The sequence below is a fragment of the Euprymna scolopes genome, chromosome 13 (genome assembly GCF_053919585.1).
Source record: "Euprymna scolopes isolate OS-2025 chromosome 13, ASM5391958v1, whole genome shotgun sequence".
NCBI classification, from domain to species: Eukaryota; Metazoa; Mollusca; class Cephalopoda; order Sepiida; family Sepiolidae; genus Euprymna; species Euprymna scolopes.
In genome coordinates, this window is record NC_136494.1 from 131,613,377 (window position 1) to 131,631,511 (window position 18,135).

General features: G+C 31.9%; 1 protein-coding gene across 1 annotated transcript in view; it reads right to left on the reverse strand.

Annotated features, from left to right (window-relative positions):
• LOC145292193 (cilia- and flagella-associated protein 65-like) overlaps positions 1 to 18,135 on the reverse strand; it is a 2,765,874-nt gene that overhangs the window by 2,073,432 nt on the left and 674,307 nt on the right. The window contains exon 13 of the mRNA XM_080138498.1: positions 6,335 to 6,403. Within this exon, the coding sequence (XP_079994624.1) occupies positions 6,335 to 6,403 (69 nt within the window). The remainder of the gene's footprint in view (positions 1 to 6,334; positions 6,404 to 18,135) is intronic.

Below are 18,135 nucleotides of genomic sequence, written 5' to 3' on the forward strand. Positions count from 1 at the left end.
TATAGTAGATAGATAGATGTGCGTGTGTGTGTGTGAGAGAGAGAGAGAGTCTGTCTTTATCTACATCAGAGAGACAGTGTGATTAAACCATGGATAGTAAATGTATTCACATGACTGAATATAATTCAATTAAATAAAGCCTGGACATTGTCCAAGTTAATCCAATGATGTACATTTATTTTGTTTTACTCTTGTGGTTATGGAATGATTACAGTACAAGTAGATTGTGAAGAAAAGGATATAAATCAGATTGTCTATGGCGATTTAATCAGCAGCAGCAGAGAAGATTTAATCAACGATGAGAAGACTTCAGTCACTGGTCAACATTTCCAAGAAGTTCTAGCAAGTAATGAGCATGGACACATAACCAAAAAATAAATAAATAAATAAATAAATACAAGACTGTTAACTGCTGACCAAAACCAATGATGACTTTTTATTTTGTTTTTATAACGAAATAGGAGAAAACAAATAAGATTGACATAAAGTTAAAGTAATTGTTTTTGTATATGTATGCATGTTGACAAGACCTGAGTTAATACATCTCTCTCTCTCTCTTTATATATATATATATATATATATATATATATATATATATATATATATATATATATATATATATATACTAGCATGTCACCCGGTGTTTCTTGGTCATAAAATATGCTTAAATATAGTTTAATTTATGCATATTTCGTATTTATTATTATAGAGCCAATTCTCTACTGATTATTATATTGTACTCAATATGTAGTAGTGATTTCAAAAATTAAAAAAATGTATGACTTTTTGTGCAATCACCTAGAATCGAAACCAAAACATGTAGCTCTCCAGTGTTGTTCATTACCATCTGAGTTAAATTCATATGCATATGAAAACTTTAAAAGTTAATGTAGTTAAATGTATAAACGTATATTTGTACATGCCTATAAGATACATGTTTATTGACTTATGCCTGCCAAGTTTCAATTTTTTTCAATGTTGACCCCTTAGCAGTTTATTTACAGGGTAAAAACCAAATCTAAATCCCCTATATATCAAGTTTTAAGTCTGTAGACCAAAAATTGGCAGAGTAGTTTGGTAGAGACCGTTCTGCAGACACACACACACATACAAAGTCATATATATATATATATATATATATATACTAGACTAGACTATCCATAACCAGTTGAGTCAGAAGCACTATCATTATTTGTTCAATATTGATCTTATTCAAAAATTCATAAACTGTAACATATCTATTTATCTATTTATTTGCTTACTGCTATCATCGTCTTCATAATTTTTGTTTCACGACGTTTCAGCCATCTATTCCTTTGGCCTTTGTCAGGTGGTTAACCACGACAACATAGGAATGCTGAGTCTCTTAACTATATCCTCAGTAATTACTGCCTTCCATAGTTGTTGTCGTCTCACCACGTTTTAATAATAAAATAATATACCCTTTGGTATGGGCCCGACGATGGAACACCAAATAAGAATGAAAAACTTGGATTTATAAGTGGATAGTAGTGTTCAATCTCTAGGTAAGCATTGTTTGAAGATAACGGTTTCAATCCTACCCAAAGCTGGCCAGAGGATTAATTGGCCAAAAACGTGGCAAGACGACAACAACTATGAAAAACAGTAATTATTGAGGATACAGTTAAGCGACTCAGCATTCCTATCCTGTCACAGTTAACCACTTAATGAAGGCCAGAAGTATAGTTAGCATCACATAATTGAGGACACGGAAACCGAACATGATAAAAAGGAAAGTGGCAACAAATTTTTTTTATTGTACCAATATGTAAGTAATGTTAATTGAAATAATGCTATGTGGCATAATTTAGGACGCTGGAACCAACGAAGCAATGGTAGAGTAAGCTGCGCTAACTGATTTGTACCAAAGTTATGGCGAATTATTTGCATAATTTAAAAATTAAATGTTATGGTATGTTTTTGTAAACATTAGTTTGTAACATTTCAGAAAAGCGATGATAGAAAATTATAATTGATTTAAAACAATGTGTGTCGATAATGTGTGTGTGGTAAAAGGTGAGGGTATTACTGTGTAAAGTTATGAATATGAATGTGGTAGAATTTCTTATTTGGTTTAATATGCATGATCCGTGTAGATTGATTGGCCATATTGAATAAGGTTTGGTGTGTTCGTTTTTTGTAAGATTGTGTGTATTCCTGAATAATAGAATTTTATGGTCTCAACCAATGAAAATAGCCAGAATGGTAGTGGGAAGAAATCATTATTTTTGATTACTGTAGTGTAAAGGTAGTTGTATGTGTATGAGTGGTTTATCCAGTTAATAAGGGCAATAGAGTTATAATATTTAAATAATTACCTGGTGTTGACTGGGAGCGGTGGGAGGACTTTTGTATTAGAGAGGAAAAGCTGAACTACTTTGTCTAAAGTTCTTGACTATCATGATGGTGTCGCTCGTAGGAAAGAAAGTAGGATTTTATTATAACTAATAAATGTGTATGTAACGACATTTGAAAGTTACATAAGATGGTGGGTAATAGTTTAGATATAATAAATTTGTATGTGGCATTTGTTATTGCAAACTTACCGTAATTTAGTCTAGAGGGGAATTTCTGCGATCATTTTATTATATAGTAGATAATAAAGAGGTAGAAAAACCAAAGAAAGAAAGAATGAAATAAAGAGTAGATAGTAATTTTGTATAAAATAATTAATATTTAAAATCTGATTTCATCATAGTAATCTAGTCTTTCTAAAGAAATCACAGCAGAAACATCTAGACACATATATGCGAGGCACCTTCAATAAGACTGACCAATTTTTATGATTTCACGTTCAAATGAACAGCTACAGCAGGAATTGGAACACACCTTATTAAAGCCTGATTGTTATAGCTGGTGAATTTCAAAAATACAATCTGGACGTATGGACACTTTGGAAGAATGATATGCAATAAAATTCTGTTATAAATTTGTAAAAATGCCAAGAAACATATGGAATGCTTCACACCGCTTTTGAACCATCTTTGCATGATCTGAGCTTCAGTTTTTGAGTGGCATAAGAGATTTAAGGAAGGCAGGGAGTCTGTGAGGAATAATGAGAGGTGTGGGAGGAGTAAGGACATCAGAATACCAGAGTTGATTAACCAAATAAAGAATTTCGTGGATAAGGACCGTTATGTGTCTCTAGAGACAATAAGTGAATAGTTTGATGTCAGTGTGAGAACTATACACACAATTATTCATGAGGAACTGAAGATGTGAATGATTTGCATGTATGCACCAGTCCATAACTCCATCTCTGTCACAGACTATTTGACAAAGATGGGCATCAAGACACTCTGTCTCTATAGTCCACACCTTGCTCTTTGTGACTTTTGTTTATTCCCTAAGCTCAAGGAAAACCTTAGAGGCTGTCGTTATGAGACAATTGAGGAGATGAAAGAGGTTGTGATGAAGGTCATTGACATGCTCACACAAGAGGACTTCCATGAGGCTTTCAGAAGTTGTTGATACATTGCAGTTGGAGATTACTTTGAAAGGTTGGTTGGTGGTTTTTGTTTTACGGCATATCAACCCTTTTCAGGTTATTTAATGCCGAATCCAGTGATTTTGAAGAAAATTTTTTTAATAGAATATATATATATTTTTTTTTAAAGTCGGTTTCTATTTAACCCATAGTTGGGACCCTAACAGATACTACCACGCCGGGTCAGAGTGGACCTGGGAGCAATGGCAATTAAGGAGTGGCTCCACACTCCCTAAAGCCTGCAAGTTGAGGCCTCACCATCGGATTTAATTAAAGGTCATATCCAGGACAACTTTGAAAGGGAATAGTTTCATGTGTGTACTACCAAAATAGTGCCCATATGTAAAAAGTCTGGAAACTTATTGAAGGAACCTTCTAGCCTATATATATATATATATATATATATATATATATATATATATATATATAGTGCCCCGTAAAAGTTTACAATACACATTTGAAACTGTCATTTTTTGTATTTCTAGCGTTTTTTACTGGTATTCCGTACCTTTTTTTCTCCAAACTTTCAGTGTTTTTTGAAGTGCGAAACAAGTCAATTTTGGTCTCATTTGACCAAACCATGTTATGCCAAAAACTCTAGAGAGTTGCTTGCATACTCATTTGCAAAATCAAGCCTAGCATAAACATGCTTTGGCTTAAGAAAGGTAGTTTTCCTTGCTGATGAAAGATGTCTTTAAGGTGAAGGGTTCTACTGATTGTGTCCTTGCTAACTTTAATTTCACTGTTTTCTAAGTCCTTCTGCAGCTCTCTAAGAGTAATTCTAGGTGAATTCATAACCGTTCTTGCTAATAACCTTTCAGCACATTTGGTTATTTTTTGAGGACGACCTGATCTGGCCACTGGAAGGGTTGATTTGTGAGACGTCCAGTGCCGAATTATTGTTCCAACAGAATTCAATGGAACCGTCAACTGTTTGGAGATTGTTCTATATCCCAATCTACTTTGATGAAGACTTACAATTCGTTTTCTGAGCTCTTGACCAATCTGTTTATTCTTTCCTATGATGTGGTTATTAGATAAAAAATAATGCAATACTTTTACTAATTGCTTACTTCGATGTCTATTTATTACGGGACTCAGTTGGGTCCACAAGAACGACACGGAAAAACATATAGTAGGTGGTTTACAAGTGTATTAAGAAAAAGTACAAGGATATAGAGAAAGATCAAGAGAATAGTAGTAGTTGCAGGTATCAGTAAGATCTCGCTCCCCGAGTTACAATAATCGTTGAGATCTCGCTCCACCATACCAGCCTTAGGAGCTGATTATATAGGATCTGGATGAGTCCATTATGGGGTGAGATCCAGTCTCACAACACTATTGCATATTCCTGAACATTCTAGAAGCTTCTAAGCATGTTACCATAATAAACCGTCATGAAATTATTTAGAAATCTAATGAATTTGATATGTGTTGTAAACTTTTGCATTGCTAATTATTGAGTTTTCTCTTCCCGTTGTGTTAAATTGTTATTTGTTTATTTTTCCCACTATTCCTATCTTAGTTTTAATACATTTTCTATGTTTATAAAGTTTCATTACCATTTGGAAGCTAAAAATACAAAAACTGACCGTTTCAAATGTGTATTAAAAATTTTGCAGGGCACTGTATATATATAGGCGTGTGTATGAAGGAGAGAGAAAAAAATGCTCAATTCAGAGAAGGGGAGGAGAGGCAATGAGTATTTGTGCGGTTGTCATGATACCCTTCCCCCCAAAATTTCCCCCCTTTTTTTATAGTGTAGAATTAATTCTGTTATCATAAACTATCCTCCTCGGCATAACAGTAACAAGGATATCTAATTGTTTATTCTTTTTCTCTGAGCTTTTTCCACCTGTAAAACGATGATGAAGAATTGGTCTGTTCTTTATTAGCCAGTCCTTAACCCAGATCGCTGAAACACAGATACATCCAACAGACACTAGTATATAGTTTTTTAAAATAAAATACTTTATATATAAACAAGTTCAGATGCATTTATAAAATGAACTTAAAACTAATATTAATATACATATTTACCAATTTTCTTTTATCTTTTTTTTTTTTTTAAGGGAGTTACTTTACCAGATTCCAGACATTCACTCACTATTTTCGAGAATCTAACCGTATCGTTAGTTATTATTCCAAAACTAGAAGATTTATTTTATTCACTTAGAATATTTTTTCATGTTTTTTTATGAAATATGTCTTATACGCGTTTGAAGTACGTCTTATATGTGTTGAATAACAGAAGCCAGCCAAAAAACTCATCAGAGACAAATTTATGTTCTTCAAAACAGTTGAAAAATTCATTTGTTTTTCCTTGGAATGAAAAAAAGGATTTGGTAAAGAGAAAATGTTCATAAAAAGAAATGGAAATATTTAAAGTTTGCAGCAACATTAGAATAAAATAAACATTTTCTTATTGTAGATGAACACTGCAGTAAGTAAATGTTTTTTTTTTATTCTAATGAAAAAATAATTGAATTCAAAGCACACGTGGGGAAATCTTCTCATGTTGCCATATATATATATATATATATATATATATATATATATCCGTGTGTGTGTGTGTGTGTGTGTGTGTGTAAAAGTACATTATATATATAAAACATATATGCAGAAATCCAACTCTTACAAAAATATAAACAATGAAACATTAGCATAAAATAATGAGAGAAATGAAAATAGAAAAAAGATAACAGTTATAGATTCATAGTTGATTGTATGAGGAAAACTAAAGATTTGTGAAAACAATTTCAAAGGAACATTCGTTCAAATACTTTATTTCAAGATAAGTATGAAATAAGGCAAATAACTCCTTACCTCAGGAACTAGAACTTTTCCATCTGATGACAACTTCATTGCTTTATTTATCAGAAGTTCATTCAGTTGCTGAAAGAACAAAATAAAATAGGTGGAATATGATTATTTTATTTTCATGTCTTTTAAAGAATTTGTTTAGGTTTTCTGGTCATTTATTACTAATATTTATTGCATACTTATTAATTATTTTGTGTAGACTATTTGTTTTGGGAGGAGTTTTTACAAGATCCATAAATATTTTATCCATATTTTTTTGCACACCATTATTACATGGTGGGTTCAAACATGCTATCGTCTGCTCATAAATTTTTAAATTGTCATGCAACAAGCTAACCCAGTAAGAAAATTAATATTAGATGTGCCGAATGTGAAGCGATTTATACTTATTTCTGCAATCAGACAATACCGCCGCAGTTTGCTTGATATGTATTAAACTTTCTTGTATTTGGCATGGTGGCTCATATGGCAGTGTATTCACCTTGCATGAAAGTGACTCAGGTTTTGAATCCTGAATGTGGATATGCTCAACGCTGATTCTATGACTTCCGGTATATGGTTTGTGGCTTTGTTTAGTTGTGAAAATAATATATATATATATCATCGCACATTCAAAAAATCTAATTTATTTTATGTACCTTCTCACCAAAGTATAAGATACAAAGTTAGGTGTGAGCTTAATGGAAGTGTTTCTGTGGAAGAAAATGGATTTGAACTTGGTGCACCAAGATTTTCAGTCTTTATTCTTAACCACTTTGCCGTCGTCACAAGATTTTAGAATGTATGCTATGGTTTATGAGAACTGGAATTTGTATTTCATGTACAGAAGTGAATTTTCATTTTGTTTAATGATTAAAAAACAAAGTAAATTTGAAGTTATGAAATCTCTTCCTTTTTGTTGTGTCTTTATATCTATTTCCTTACATTTTCTAACAATAGATTTTCTTCATTTTTTGGTTTACATTGATTTGTTCTGGAACTGCCTTTACTTAGATCCTGTTATGTGCATAACTTGACCCATTAACACTTATCCTCGAGTAGCCTCCAGGCCTTGATAAGGGGCGACTCCTTTGTAAAAGCACAGAAAAAAACAATCCACTGATACATTTTGATTTATCAAGATATAAATTTGAAAAAAAGTTTCTGTCAAATTGATTTTATCGTTAACTATGAGTTCAGCCCAGCTTTGCTCAGGCCCTATGTTCTGTTCATAACTTTATGTGCACATATATATATATATATATATATATATATATATATATATATATATATTAAAAAGTTTGACTCATGTCCAGGTAACCTACATCTAAAATTTCAAGTGTTTAAACCCAAAATTGGCAGAGGAGTTTGGTAGAGTCGCCCAACAACTGATTAAAAAGCTTGCTGCATATCTGAATATCCTTTATGTAAAATTTAAAATGTTTAAATCCAAAATTGGCTGAATAGTTTGCTAGAGACCGTAAAAGTCAAATCTTTTGAATTTTGATCCCTTGGAAGCCAAATTTTTGGCCAAAAACCGATTAAAAAGCTTGCTCTATGTCTGTAAAATTTCAAATGCTTAGACCAAAAATTGGCTTAGTAATTTGGTAGAGACTACAGAAATCAATATTTTTTAAACTTTAACCCTAATTTTGACCCCTTAACATTTATTGTTTTGGGCTCAAATCAAATTAAAAAGTTTGATTCATGTCCCAGGAAACTACATCTAAAATTTCAAGTGTTTAGACCCAAAATTGGCGGAGGAGTTTGATAGAGTTTTAAAAGGTCAAATTGTTGAACTTTGACCTATTGACAGCCAAATTTCTGGCCGAAAACCGATTAAAACGATTTTCTACAAATCTCAACACCCGTTATGTCAAATCTTGAATATGTACACTGAAAAGTGACAGTAGTTTGGTAGGGAATTGTACACAAACAGACACACAGACACGTTCACTTTTATAGATATAAAAATATGTTGAAACCAAATGTTTTAGATTTTAAGAACAGACAACGAATGTTTTTCTACCTTAATTATTTCACCTACAAAAGATTTTGACAATGGTTAGAAATGTTATGTCATAATCTAAAGAAATCATAATTCAAATGTATCTGTATTGAAGCAGCATGTTTGCATTAATGTTAATAAATAATACTGAGCATCGTTTGTTTAGTAAAGTTTTTGTTGTTTGTAAAATTTTTCGAATCATCAATTTCGTATTTGGGTAAAATACATGTACCAATTGGGTTGGAATATGAAATGGGCTATTCAGAAAAATGAAATAATAAAAATAAGCCTCATAAAAGTCCATATTATTCAATAGCATTTGCATATATTCTCGAATTTGAGATGATGTATAATTATTTTCACGATCAAACAATGCCGCAGCTCACACAAGCTATGAAAGCAATGCACGAGTTTCATCCTCATTTGGCCTCATCAGTTGAACCTTTTCTAAACTCAGTATTCGAAACCGGAGTCACTTGCATGCGAGGCAAGTGTGGAATATGTCTGCTTCATCTCAAGAAGGGATGTAGGCATCCATCCGCTAAGAATCCACTTGCTAGGATTATGTCATCCAACAAGCTAACTAAGCGAGCAAATTAAATTAGATTTTCGGATGTGAGATGATAATTATTTCCACAATCAAACACCATTGCAGCTTGCCTTGTATGCAGGTGACTTGGGCTTCAAATACCTAGTTTGGACGTGTTCCACTGATGAGCCCAAATGAGAGTGAAACTTGAACCTTGGTCTGTGGCTGTCAAGGTTTGTGTGAACTGCGACCTTGTTTGATTGTGGAAATAATTATGTATTTGTGTCTAAATTCAGAGCCTAAAACGACAAGGAGTAATTAATTATATACCTACCATTTATAAAGCAGGGTGGAGCATATGATTTTAAAATTCAATCGGCATTACTATTTTACTTGGGAATTTTTCATTGAAGCGCTTCCTGGTCATTTAATGACCTCTAAGAGTAGATTGAGGATTACCTTACCCAAAATTCCTTCCATTGGAGTTTATTTTCAAATCGATTCCTATTGGACTACTGTCGTCCCAAATGGATTTCTATTAAGGATTACATTACCGAAAATGTATTGGCTTGGAGTTTATTTGCGAATCAATGTATACTGAACTATTGCCGTCACACCTGGATTATTTTTTCAAGGACTTTGGTTTGACTATTTTGTTTTGAATTTTTTTTCTTTTTACTACTTAAATTTCTTCTTTTCCTTTCTCTCCATCCATTGATTATGTTTCTCTATTTTACTTCCTCTTTTCTCTTTTTTTTATCTATTCGCCCCCACTCTCTACCCCCTCCTCTACCAACATTCCTCGTTTTTTCATCCACATCCCTTTTAATAGTCTCTTTTAATTCACTCAATATTTTTGGATTTTTTTTCATATATAATCTGAATGTTCTCAAGACAGTTTTATCTTTCTATACGCATACAGCGTTATAATGCCGGTTTTTCTCCTCTTCTGCTGAGAAGCATTAGGCTTCAAAATGCCATGGCCTAAAGAGGTTATTTTCGATTTTATTCTAATTTTTCTCCTTATCAACCTGATGATTAAATAAAGTTCTATATAACATTTACTCCTTATTTTTTTAAATTTACACACACATATATACATATATGTAAAATAAAATTTCAAAACAGTGTTTCATGTTAAATAACTGATGATTATTGAAATAACATTAGGAATATTGTGAATTCATAAAACCAAACTGATCCAGCAATTGCAGAAGATTAATTGACTTACTGGCAAAATAATTTTCCAAATAAAGACTAAAACATTTATTTTCATTTTTTATATAGTTTTAAAGGTAAAAAAAAAACGAAACTTTCAAGACTATATACATACATACACACACACATTATAAATATATATATATATATATATATATATATATATATATACTAGACTACCTGTGACCCGTTGGGTCGGTATGTTGTATTAGCTATGGAATTCATGTATGAGCATGACACTTGTGATGTAAAAAAAATTTTTTTTTGACATAACAGAAACATTTCTATGAAAGTATATTAAAATGAAAACTCACGGACGGATCACTCAAACATGAAAAAAAATCCTCCCTATTCGTGTAAAGTTACCTATTTTTCCGAATAATCGCTCAAAAATCGAAAATTAAACATGATTTTCCTACGAATCAAACGCCGATGAAAGTCATTTAGCAGAAAAAACGCACATGAACCTACCGATGAGAAATATAAGAATTGAAAACCCCATATTGGAATCCTTCAACCAAGTTATAGAAACTTAAAATCTAAAAAAAAAAATTAATAAAACCTGAAGCAAAAAAATAAAAACTACATAAATAAAATAAAATAAAACTAATATTGAAACAGATTAGTAAATGTGTCAATAAATTCACTGTTCTCACACAACTATTTTGTATCTAGAAATGTAAACAAAAAATAAGGAAGGAAGGAAAAGAGAGTAGTAGTAGTAGTAGTAGTAGTAGTAGTAGTAGTAGTAGTAGTAGTAGTCTTGGCTGTACTACAATTGTTCTTATGTTTGTCAACGGGGTAAAGTTGTTTAGTTGTAAGAAAATAGCGATAGTTGTAATAAAGAATAGTTGCAAAATACCCCCACTCTTCCTATGTTAAATAATACTTTCAAAATAATAGCGTTAATATTTCAGTGTGCAGGTCAAAATCTGCAAAAGAAGCGATTTGTGTTTATTTGTTTACGTTGTTATGGGTTAATGTTTGTGCACGCATGCACAACTGGATGTAAACCGGAAAGTGGGTTACATCACTCGTAACAAGGTCATTTGAGTTTTATAATTATATAGATTATATATATATATATATATATATATATATATATATATATATATATATATATAAGAGAGAGCGAGAAGCTCATGTAAGATTTAGATTTGACAGATTTATTACAGTAAAATGTAATATTAAATGGTCACTATTATTTGAATAGACAAATCGATTTATGAAGATGACAAGATTTATTACTTTTTTTCGATTTTATATAAAGTAAATTATTTTTCATTGCATGAATTTTAGTGCCTGCAGGAAAAATAAAACAATTATGATTCGTTTTAATGTATACTTTCAATTTTAAGGTAATAATATTTTGATGAAATGAACTTATTGCTCCAAGTTAACATTAATACATCAGCAAAAGATAATAAAAGTTTCCCGGTCTCATATAGATATGCAATTCATTAACAAATGAAATCTACTTAACAAATCACCAGGCTTTACTTCCACTTTGCCTTGCTTAAGAATATTTCACGGCAACTAGATAATATATACTGGATTGTGTTTTGAATTTTTTTTTTAGTTAAGGATTGGTAATTTGTATTATTTGGATTATTCAGACTACTGTTCTCATCTTGAGTGTCATTCGCACACTGTTTCAGCCGACGTAACCTTCGACCTTCTTGTGTATCTTATCGATCTCGGGAAATGTTTCTATAAAATCTGCACTGAATTTCAAGCGAACCTTTTATTTAATTCATGGGGGTAGCATGTTCTCGTTTCGGCAACCATGACCGGATAAAGGTTTTAATTAACTCGCAGTTGTAATCTTCATATCACCCACACGGATGTCCCGTCAACAGCTAGAACAATGTCACTTACAACTGAATTTTATTAGTACTTTGTTCTTTACGCCACAGGTCTTTCCTTTATCACAATGAATCATGCTAGATCAAATATTGTATGAAAAATTATTTATTAGCAATTAAGAAAGAAGTAAAATGTACAGTTATCATATTTTCCAAAAACACTTCAGCTTACAAATCAAACATTGCTTTTGACTGTGCAGTTTTATTTTGTTATTGATGTACCATGTTATTTACAATATGATAAGGTACTTAGCTACATTAAAAAAAATATGGTGGTCGTGTGGGATTCATTTCTGTTATAGATAGTGCCTAAAATATTGGCAGTAGTATCAGATTCTTGCACATAAAAGCAAGGTTATTAAACACAACTGCGTTCTTATTTCTGCAGAGAAAGTTCTTTGCCAGGCAAGTTCAGCCAGAATTTAAACTTTGTTTTGGAATTCGATTTTCCATAATAGTAAGCACCAATATTTTTCATTTCATCCATGGCATGATAACTTTATTATTCATTTCAAATCAAAAGCTGATTGATATTATTATATCTTTTTATAGAAATCGCTCCAGAACAAGCCATGAAGCCACTTGATGTAAAGAGCTAAAAAATGCAATTTCAAGGTCCAAACTTGTAAACGATAAATGTTACATGGAATAGATTCTGATCAAGAAAACAGAAATTATTTCCTTTTTGGCAGAAACATTGCTCCCGGAATGTGAGGACTAAAGGAAAAAGTAAAGGAAGTGAGAGTTATGTGACTGCCAAAAGTAAACGCAAGATCCATTTTTTACTCTCCTTAATCAATTTTTTAATTAACATATTTAAAATTATTATCAAACAAATTTTCACGCTGTATCTCTTTTTAAACATTTTTCATTTTTGGACATGATGGATTGATTGATTTTACAACACATAATATTTGATGCCAACATTTACAAAAATAGATATTTAAAAATGAATATAGATTTGTAAATGTGTTAAAAATAAATAAACGACTATTACTGGTAAGTTTTAATATATATATATATATATATATATATATATATATATATATATATATATATATATATATTGGTTGAAATTTCATCAGGTTCAACAGTTATGTATCATAGTTTTTCTCTTTTCTTTATAAAAAAAAGACAACGATATGGAATTTTACAACAGTAAAGGAATCGATTTTCATTAAATAAATCGATCGTGTGAATTGACATCAAGGTAAAAAGATCCCTTTTTTAAAGTAAAAAGTAGTTTAAATATTTTTGAAGAAAGTAAAAATTATCCATCTTCACAAAAAAATTATATAAAGTAGAGGTTATTTTTGGAAAGCATAATTAAGTTGTTCATTACAACAATAAAATAAAAAAAATGATTTGAACAAATAAAAAGTATAAAAAAAAAAGATGTGCTAATGAGAATTTCACTAATGATGGAGACGCTGACTCGTTTGCAGCAGGAGTAGCCGTCTAGTAATTAATGGCTGATGGCCACTTGTCACAAAGAGACTGCAAAACACAAATTAAACTAATCTAATCAACTGCTCTCTGTTCACTTTTACAATGAACGCTCTCTTCCTCACAAGAAGAGATGCTGAACAGTGTTTCGATACTATTAAAATAAAACAGAATTTTTTTTTCTCCAGTGATTTGCTTGGCCTCAAGCTGCATTGAGGATCGATACTCATTCACAAGGTGTAGAGCCAGAAATTAATGTCTGTTAAAAAAAAACAAAAAAAACAAACATTCCAAGTTCTATTTTGTTGCTTTGATTTTTTCGAAATATCTTGACCATAACGTTTTTGTTGGTTTCAAGTAAATGTCAGTTGAAAAAAAAAATGCATATTACATTCTAATTATTTGGGGAATCTTTTCAATGTTCAGAAACAAAGGGCACCTACTGTGAGGGTGTCTGCACGATGGAGTCTATACTGAAGTAAGAGTTGTGCAATCCAACAGACCTCTTCTAAACTGGCTTTGCTTGAATCTAGTGGCAAGAGATGTTTAAAATGACAAAATACTTCCAGCATAAGCAGAGAAACTGGCGTTTTTCTTCTCCTAAATGAGTTGCACAACTAAGGCTTGATAGTCTAGTTTAACCTACTATATAATTTATATCTGGAGAGAGAATATCTGGATTCATACCGTTCCCAAGGGTATTAGTGAAAGTGAGGCAGTAATCTGACCAAACTCAAGTCCACAGCTGTAACAATTACACCATGCCACTTTAGGGCCATTTGGAATTGCACGATTATCAAAAAGAAAACAAAAAAACACGTGATAAATACATAATTATTCCATTGCTAACATTAGAAAGTTTAGTAGGCAAATATAATAGAAGGTACGACTCATAAGTGGCAACGCCTGTTTTATCAGCCAAGTGACAGGATCGGGGAAGTAAAAAAGAAGTAAAGATAAACTTAAGCTTGTAGATTAATTATTTATATGCATGTGACATTAATTTGCATGTGGGGAGAATAGCGGCTATAAGAAGCACGAATTGGAAAGGACAATGAATCAAGTTTTTGACAGCTAAGAGAGCACATAGACTTTAAGAGTTGATGTTGTGAATTACGGTCTAAGTTAATTGGCCTTAGTGCAAAGGAGTTCTGACATTTTTTTACTAACAGCAAAAAAAAAAAAATGACTAATGAGTTAATCAGAATTCTTTTCCTATAAATTGATTTGAATGAACATATTTCATATATATCATTAAAATAGCATCAGCAATATGCAAGTTCAGAATTTAAGTGTCAAGAATATTTCCTTTTATATAATAACTTTTGAAATAATGTTGCCAAAATTTTTGGATGACTAGCATAACCCGTGGAAAGTCCAAGGAAATATATTGCATCAACAAATGTTTTGATAAAGTTGATACATTTCTGGATAACGTGAAAAATTACTTTTTTAAGCAGAAAAACAAGTAACATGCAGCAAATATGAGTTTAATAACATTTCTACGAAAATAGCGTCCATTGTATTTTAAATACAGAACTGACCCAAATGAAATAAATTAATAATTATTAATGAATAGTCAGAAAGTAATATTGTGCTACATAGTTCAATACAAATAAAATTACATCATAAAAGACAATCTTTGATTTACTTGATCAGTGCAACACCTCTTGGCAGACAATGTGGTTCTTTTTTCCCTTTTTGTTTCGAATGTTTTCTTTTTTACATAACGTTTTGCTAACTTCTTTCTTCAGTAAAGAACCACTGCACGTCAAAATCACTTTGAGCTCCTTTCCCATACCATTATAACAATGATCATATATAATTCTAATAATAGACTACATCACTACACAAAGGGAAGTTATTCATATTCTTGTTCAAGGTTGCCAGATTAGCCTTTTTATAGCCTAATTTTGTGAATTTAATCTTTTTAAAGCAGTTTAGCCTCCAAAATTGTATTTGGCCTTTTTCGAAGTATAATGTACGGATTAAACAAGGAGGAACAAGCAGAATATTATATAGATTTTCAAAGTTCTGAAATAGTTTTGAATTTGCAAAAATCTTCACTCATAAAAAATTATATAATTCTTTTCATAAAATATTGTTCCAAGGATGTTGAAATTAATGCATATTGTTAAGAAAATATAAAGTAAAAAAAGTTTGATATATGACGCCCTTCGAATATATGAAGTTTCTCTGAACAGAGGTTGGTCAGGACAACCTGGCATTAGAATACATTTTCTTACAAGTAAATCCTGACTAAATATTCAAAATCATATAGTATTCGTGGCCCAAATAAGATCTCCTCAGTATGGCTAACTCACAGTGGCTTTATTGAAGAATGGTGTACCTTTGTCTAGTGATCTTACCTTAGATAACAGCATGAATCTGGATACTTCACCAGATTAGATGAGTTCTTGTCTTGGAATCCACTAAGATCAAAAACCCATGAAAGATATACTATAACATATGTAAATGATCATTTGGGAGAGGAAAATTGTTCTTAATTTCTTTACTAAATTAATGTTTGATCAATTGAAATTAATGGCTCTCGTTTTGGGGAGGCTCCATGCTTTGATAAGCTGCTGGGTCTGACCTTTACTCTTGATCAGAGATAGAACACGTACATCAAATTCGTTGCCAAGGTTGTTGGAAAAATGGTAGGATCGTTCTACCACTCCAGTAGATATCTCACTGCTGTTGCAATTCTCTACTTATATAAGAGCCAAGTACGTCCTAGGATGGAGTATTATTGGCACATCTGGTAGGAGGTGCTAGAAGTACCTTATCCATGCCTCATGCCTTGACAGAGTTCAAAATAAACTGTGTAGCCTAGTTTTATGGTATATCAACCTTTTCGGGTTATTTAATGCCGAATCCAAAGATTTTGAAGAAAAATTTTTTTTAAATAGAATATATTTGTTGTTTTCACGTCGGTTTCTATTTAACCCATAGTTGGAACCCTAACAGGTACTACCACTCCGGGTCAGAGTGGACCTGGGAGCAACGATAATTAAAGGGTGGCTCCACACTCCCCAAAGCCCATAAGCTGGGGCCTCACCACTGGATATAGTTTAAGGTCATATCCAGGACCCCCATTAAGGGACTTTTTACTCTCTGCAGGGGGGCAGTCGGCATATTCTAATGTCCCACCGATAGGGCCGCCTAGTGGAGGATGCTCTTTTCTCTTCTCTGCAATCTCTTTCCCACAGAAGAGACATTGTGAGCCTGTCTCTGCTTTATCGTTATTTCCATGGCAAGTACCTGTCTGAGCTCCAATCTAAGATTCCCCCTAGACTGACTTTCATGAAAAACACTCGTCTAGCTGAAACCACTATCAATAATTTCCTCCACTCTCTATCCGTGCCTAAACCTAAACATAGATTCTATAAACAAAGCTCCTTTCTTAGAACTGCATGCCTGTAGAACTCTGCTCCGTTTTCCTGCTTTCCAACTGACTACAATATGGTCGTCTTCATATCCAACATGTACAAATTCTTGATGAGCCGTGCCCTTAAGTAATCCACTTTACCAAAGTTCCACTATCAACGATTACTACAATATTTTCCCATTAACTACTGTACACTCATAAACTCTTATCCTCGAGTGGCATCTAGACCTTGATGACTAGTGACTCTTTTATATAAAAAAGAAGATATGAATGAGAACTTTAATGAAATATCTGAATATCTATGTATCTCATATAGAGATCAAATGTTAGCCCCCAAGGAAGAGGGTCTCTTGATTTCTGAGCACTTTGAAGTAAAATGAAAGATGAGAAATTTATAAAATCTATCTAAATATATAATATAGTATTGATTTGAAATCTTGTAGTTTCAGCTTCAATTAAATATCAGACTTTTATAGTTTGATATTTAATTGAAGCTGAAACTACAAGATTTCAAATCAATACTATATTATATATTTAGATAGATTTTTGTACGTACAGAATTTTAATAGACAAATAATACTGAGCACAGTGTCATTATTGTGAATATTATTATGAATAGTTAATGTAACTTTTAAAATTTGAATTTATAATAATAAAGAAAAATTGGAGTCACAAGAATGGAAACAAAGAATAACTTCGTATTGTTTTTCTAAACTCTAGAGCCATGTTTAAAAATTACGAAAACGCATTTCTTATTTAACCACATGAAAAGAGCAAGACGCTATCTTGTTAAAATGCTATTCATAAGATTTCTCAGTTATATTTTATCAGTAAACACTTTTAGGTTAATTCGATGGTGAATCAAGTTTGTTTTTTTGATAAAATTTTCTATGTTCCAATTTCTTATTTTCTTTAAATATTTTTTTATCATGTTACATTAACTCGTTATTCACTCAGTAAATATACGCGCATGCAACCGGATAAGGTGTTATGTTATAATCAGCACAGATTCTATTTATATAGAATCCTAGGAGATCAGAATGGATCTAAGTGTAATAACACGCAAGGGCCTAATACTCCCCAAAGCTCCCCCAAATCAGGACTTGTCAACCGAATGCAATTAAATGTCATAGACAGTACAAACGGTTTAAAACGAAGATCCAATATAAAATTCATTAAAGAAAAAAAGCAATATGTCAATATTTAAATGTATAAATTGTCATGTTCATACGCTAATGTGATCATTCATTAGTTTCTCTCATTTCATGGCAAACTTTCATTGGTAGGAAGACTAAGAGACTTGATATGAAAAAAAAGGAAGTATGAGAAGTACACTTCCGGTTGAGGAGTTAGTATAAGGAGAGTACA